At 43.3% G+C, this 6,332-nt stretch overlaps 1 protein-coding gene across 4 annotated transcripts in view; it reads right to left on the bottom strand.

Moving 5' to 3' along the window:
* Positions 1–395: 395 nt before the first annotated feature.
* The window catches only part of LOC117514605 (transcription factor HIVEP3), a 145,094-nt gene continuing 139,157 nt past the window's right edge, over positions 396–6,332 (bottom strand). For all 4 annotated transcript variants that reach the window (XM_034175140.1, XM_034175141.1, XM_034175142.1 and 1 more), the window contains 4 exons: positions 4,364–4,539; positions 4,177–4,278; positions 1,985–2,619; positions 396–1,886 (listed from right to left, as the gene is read on the bottom strand). In XM_034175140.1, the coding sequence (XP_034031031.1) occupies positions 1,224–1,886; positions 1,985–2,619; positions 4,177–4,278; positions 4,364–4,539 (1,576 nt within the window). In that variant the 3' untranslated portion in view covers positions 396–1,223. The remainder of the gene's footprint in view (positions 1,887–1,984; positions 2,620–4,176; positions 4,279–4,363; positions 4,540–6,332) is intronic.

Here is a 6,332-nt window from a genome sequence, read left to right as displayed (position 1 = left end):
ATCACACACCATTTTCCCATCTTGAAACAACTATTCTGTTAATATATTTGTCTGGATGTACTTTTCTAACCCAGCTAGACAAGAAAACCTACGTAAAACCATACGTAAGACAACAGAAGACTCAGATGTGCAACAGAAGACTGAGCAGATTTGGTTTTTTTTTTTTGTTTTGTTTTTTTTAAATATCCAGTCCAGGAAGTTTGGCCAATATTGGACAGATACTGATCCGAAACACTGGATTAGTGCACCTCTACTTGATTTTGTCAGCTCTCTTACCACAATGATGCATTTTACTGCACTTACCTAAAATTAGCTTTAATTAAAAAAAACAAAAAAAAAAACCTGGATGTATCTTAAAATAAATAAAAATAAACGCACAACCTCAAAAGGACTCCGGTACATTTTCTTTTGTTTTTATTTCTTCAATGACTAGAAATTTTGCTGTGTGAAATCTGCAGGGCACTTGATCATCCTGTACCAACCAACTGGATCCCTCAGTTCTGTCACCAATTTAAGTCAGGATAACATGTAAAAGACAACAGATGTAATGAAAACATCCCTTTTTCCAATAACAAAAAGTACAAAAAAAAACCTTAACTTTTTATCAAGTAACAATAAATAATGAGCACTCTTCCCTGTACATAGATATATTCTAATCTAACATCTTTTGTAATAAAATATAGAACTTCAGTGCATTTTTGGACATTTCTGCTGCTCCTTCAAAGTCTCCATTGTGCAACTCATACTGGTATTAAACCAATTGCCTTTAAAAATAAACAATCCGAACACTAAATATCACCCCTTCAGAAGAACACAAAAAATTTATATATATGTAAAAAAAAAAAAATTCACAGCCTTCTTTGTCCATCTTTACTGTACATTTTATAACAAACCCAGACAGAAAAGGCACAAGAAACTACACTGAGTAATACTGGACAAACAAAAATGGAATTATTTCTGATTACAGATTTTGGTCATTTACATATTTAACCATATATAAGAATTTATATAGCGATTTACAGAAACTTTCACAATGATAAAAGTGCATTTTATAACAAACCTGAATATTGCAAAAAAAAGAAAAAAGTTACCAATAGTATTGAAAAGAGTATAAAAACAAAGCCATCATAACAATAAAAAAAAAAGAAAAAAAAAAGAAAAAATTATAGTGTAGCAACCAATAAAGCAAAACAGGATACGTGGTGCATCTTGGTGTCCACATCTTAAGCGCTCTTGTCTGTTCTGGCTGAGTCTCCCTTAGCTCCTCCCTCCACCACATGGGGTGGTGGCTCCTCCTCCTCCTCTGGCTGCTGTCCAGTGACACGCGAGGCTACGGGAGCTGCTTGACCGAGCGACGCTTCTGAACGACCATCTCTTACACTGCATTTGGTGTTCTCTGTAGCAGACTTGTGGGTGCCTGCGGAACTATGCGAGCTGCCGTATTGCTTTGGGTCCGTGGTCTCAGAGTCGGATTTGGAACAAAATGGTCCTGCGCTGAGGCTGTGCCCTCCTGTCTGGCTGGTTCCTGCTGTCTGGTTCTCTGACCAGCTATCTCCAGGAGTCCTAAGCCCTTGAGTTCTAGGTGTCCTGCCACAGTATGATTCAAACCTGGCCAACGTTGAACCCTCTGTTGGGGGTGACGTTGGGGAAGACGGCATAGAGGTGGTGGGGTGAGACCTCGGTCTGGCCTGTACCATTTGGATGCCGCCGATGGGAATCATCAGATAAGGGACCTTGGCTTGCTGGGAGTGCATGGGAAGATGGCTGAAGATGTTGTCTGTTGTATGGTGGCTGGGATAACCCTCAAAGGTGGGAAGTCTAAAAGCAGGTGGAAACAAACCAGTTTCTGGTAAAGTTGACCCTCCTCCTGCTATTCCACTTTTTTCCTGTAGGTGGAGCACAAGCACAGTATATACAGAAAATTGTAAAGGCACACAGATCTGCAGTATGTGGACTAATAAAACAGAGGCACAGCTGAACTCACTTTTTTCACATGACTAGACTTTGGACTCTCCCAGGGCAGGTACCCGGGGGTCCAGTGCTGCAGCCTGAGCGGTGACGGAGGAGTCCAACCTTGCGATGACCGCTGGAAACTGGGGGAAATCGGTCTTAGAGGAGAAAGGGGTCGGAGAGGTGAGGGACCTCTCTCAGGGGAGGGTGAGACATGTCTGCTGGGGGAGGACAGCTCAGTTTTAGGGGAGAGGCTGTGGATGGGCGAAGACAACTCCAGGCGTGGTGAGAGGCTGGGGGAGCAGCTGTCACTGCTGGGGGAGAAGGCTCGTGGCGAAGCCTTCCAACCCCGTCTGGAGAACAGCGCCCTCCTGCTGCCTGGTGAGGCTGCTCGTCGGCTGGGCCAAAGTCCTCTTGGGGAGGGCTCCTGCCCGGGGCTGGGACTTGGACACCGCGGCTCTGGAGTGTCCTGCTGCGAGTGTCGACTGCCGCTGGACCGCCCCCCTGTTGACGGATGTGTGTCTGATGAACAAGAGGAGGGCACGTCTTCATGGGATGCAGAGTCCTCTTCTTCATCATCTTCATTATCGCCGTCGTCAGAGTCCTCCACATCAGAAAACTGATGCTCCTCCTGTTCCTCAGAGCCACACACGCGTTCATCGCTTCCAGCTGTCGGATTAGACATAAAATAAATAAATAAACACAAATTCTTTACTTTCTTTCCCTTTAAAATTTAAAGGGATCAGCAGCATATTCTTAGGCTTGTGTGAGGGAAGCCACCAAGGCACCCCTGATGAGAAGTAATAGGATTCTGTGGCTTTGATTGGAATGACTGCTGTACATAGTGCATGACTTTCAGCAACAGTTTGACGTATGGAAGATTCAAGCCTGGATTTGATCTGAAGCTGTGATTGGTGGTGCAGCAGACAGAAGTTGCAGTGTTGAACGTTCCTCCAATCACAGCCACAGAGCCTATAAGTGCTTGTCATTGGTCTTCCCGCAGTAATTTTCTTGTACGGTGATTCAGTTTTTGAGAACTGCCTACTCCAGACACATTTACTGTACTGTATGATTAAAGTAAATTATGTAAATGAAGTTCAGAACATATTCAATGACTCTGAAATGTTCACGTGTCCATCCCCTGACCTGTCTGACTAAGGCTGGCTATAAAATTGATGAAGTATTAATTATATTTATTATGTCCAATTACTTATGATCTGTGAAAATGGGGTGGGGGAGCATGCTCAAAGCACATTTCAAGTGTTTGAACTCTGTTGTGGTCGTGTACACGAGAAAATTACAGAATTTGTGTTACTGTCCAAATATATATGGGCGGGTTGCAGTGGGTGAAGATCAGCTCAGCATTCGTTTCTTTCAGATCAAGCAGGAGTCTCTCTGGACTTCTGTGACATGCATCACAACAGTCTAGACAAGCTGTGCCAGCACAAAGTTTGCTTATAGGAGAGTTTGTACATGATCGGCGTTAGAATTGTGGGATAGTGGAGATGTTAAACAAACCTCAACCATACTTATCCATCAACTAATTCTGCACAATGAGACCCCTTTAAATGGTGCTGTGCTGTTTGGCAAAAATCATGATTAAAAAAAAAAAAAAAAAAATCCCAAAACAATTAAATGAACAAATGTAGGACATTTTTCAGGAACAAGAAAAAGGCACGATGACTGCATCATTTTGCCAAAACTCACCCACCAACCATCAAACTTGTGTTATAAATAGATGGAGAATGAAAAGAACGGAATATGATTGAACAGCGCCGTGCATCTATTCACAAACTATCTCTGCAGCCTCGTGAATGGGAGCATGGTTTAAAGGACACGTGCTTGGCTGCGACAACTGGAGCAAGAAAGAGACGTGTGTTGATGGGTGTGGTAGAACACCGAGGGTTTTTTTTTGTGTGCGCGCGCATTTGATGAGGTACAGACACTGGTGCCAGAATAATTGTTATTACACCAGAAACACACCTTTGAGAAGAAAGCACAGTATATTCGTGAAGCTGCAGCAGACCCACCAGCTCTGTAGTCTTCATTTATTTATCTTTATATTTTTTATGCAAGGCCAGAGGTGGAGAATGGAATATGGCGTTGCATAAGCTGTCAGCACAGAGCAGCTACAATCCTCCACAAGCAGCCGCTCATTCAGCCTTGCGGCTGTTTCTCTCTATGGAGGAAAATGTGCCCGATGTTTCCCCAGCACCTGTTACGTACCAGCTTCCTCGCTCTCTGGCTCGTCCAGAGACGACTCCGACACTCCCAACGCCTGGCACTTTTTCCCGTGAGCCTTTGACTTCATGTGTTTGGTAAGGTTCCCTGAAAAGCAACGACAGAGGAGCTTTCAACAAAATGTGATGTCATTATCTCAGCACAGACTGTAAGGCGGAAGCCGCATCTTTACCTTTGGTTTTGAAGGCAAAGTTACAGTGTTTGCAAACGTATGGACGGACGTCTGTGTGCGTGCGGATGTGCTTCTTTAGCATGCTGGGCTTCTTACAGCGGATGCCACACTCTGCACAGATGTACTTTCCCCTGCCGCGACCTCGCACGTACACGTACTCTTCGTTCGACTTATACCTGAGAGAAAAAGAGCAGACAAGCATTCGATAAAGGAGGGAGTTTGTTTAAAGCGTGAACCCTGAAGAGAATGGAACCTTATGGGTGAGGAAGAAAAATAAAAATAAAACCCAGACAACTACTGCCACCTACTGGCTAGTTGTCTTGCAGTTCATAATATCCACAGACTGTCTGCAGGTTAGCAGTTACGCAATCACTCTGGATGCTACCCCGATGCTGAAAGTGAAAATGTGAATAATGGAAGTTTAAAAAAAAAAGGCTAATTTTCTCTGAGTCTTGCCAATATTTCGCTCTCTCTTATTTAAAGGGCAACCCCCACATCTTTTTTTAAAAAAAAAACCTGGCTTCTAGTTTTAGATGTTTTGGAGTTTTTGTATAAGTCATCAATTTAAGCCATTTTAACATATAAAGTTATGAATAATTAGGGGTGTGGTTGCTTTGAGTAACTGCGCCAGGTCCAGCCTCTAGCAGAAGCCGCTGGCAGGTGTGGCATCGACTGCATGTGTCCTTACTGTGCATTTTATGACAAACATTTGAGACCATTATGGATTGCTCTGTGATGAATTGCACTAACTCACCATCTAAGAAGTCAGTGCTCCAGTATTTCCGCAGAGTAAAATTTTAGTATTTCATATGTATGTTAGCAATCTAAGTATGAATTAGCTGGTGTGCATAACTAGCTAATGTTAGCTACACTGACAGTGCCATGGTTATTGAGGCTGGATGTTGATCATATTTTTTTTTTTTAATATCCATATCAATGATATCAGTTATATGAACCACTGCACCGTGAATAAGCATACATGCATTAATCAGTCAAACTCAGATTACCTAGCCTGTTAGCTTTAACTAGAACGGTAACTTCAATTTGGGCCTGTTTGGAGTTCAGATGTGGCATCCAGGTTATGCCAGTCTTGCCCATGTTCCTCCCCCTCACCCATTTATGGGTTGGCTGGGAGTTAGGTGGAGTCAGGCAATGCCAAGATGGCAACATCCAAAACCAACCAACTTGAGTTTCAAACCCGCTTGATAGAAAATCTGTGTTTGACATCAGAGGGTTTGTCCATTATATATGCAGTCTTTTTTTTGGGTGCAGGGGGCACAGTGGTTTAGTGGTTAGCACTATTGCCTCCCAACAACAAGGGATTGCTTCCCACTTGGTCCCATCTGTCTGGCATTTGCATGTTCTCCCCATGTCCACGTGGGATCCCGCCGGGTGCTCCAGCTTTCTCCCACTTCCAAATTTGCAGGTTCATTGAATGGGTGACTCTAATTTGACCGCAAGTATGATTGTCTCTTTGTGCCCCTGCAAGACTGGTATCCTATTTATGGCGTAATCTGCTTCACCACCCCATACACCAATTGGAGAAAAAAAAGTATAGAAAATGAATGAAAGCAAAATCATGCTCTTAAACAGCCTCATGCCATTAAAATTAAGGAAAAAAGATTCTGCATCCTCATTTGGATATCGATCAAAATTAAAACTATTTTGTTCCTTGCAAACTGTCAGCTGTACTATTGTGCTTGCTGCACTACAGTGAAAGTTAAAACAACTATTACAAGTACAGCAGAAGAAAAACATAAGTGAATGTGGTAATCCACATCCCCAAAAGAAAGTCTGTTGACGGCAGTGGGACGGGGAAGCCCCACCAAAACCCTGGCTGCACAGTCTGTTGGCTACTGTTCTGCTTCACCCTGAGCACACACAGAATAGCATTTTGCAGCCGCAAGTCAGTCCTGCCAACAACAGCAACAGCTAAAGAGAGGGAGGGAGAACCGGGATATAGCCAAAA

Source organism: Thalassophryne amazonica, chromosome 7 (assembly GCF_902500255.1).
Source record: "Thalassophryne amazonica chromosome 7, fThaAma1.1, whole genome shotgun sequence".
NCBI lineage: Eukaryota > Metazoa > Chordata > Actinopteri > Batrachoidiformes > Batrachoididae > Thalassophryne > Thalassophryne amazonica.
Note: the sequence above shows the minus strand (reverse complement) of the source record. Positions and strands in the feature narration are given on the sequence as shown.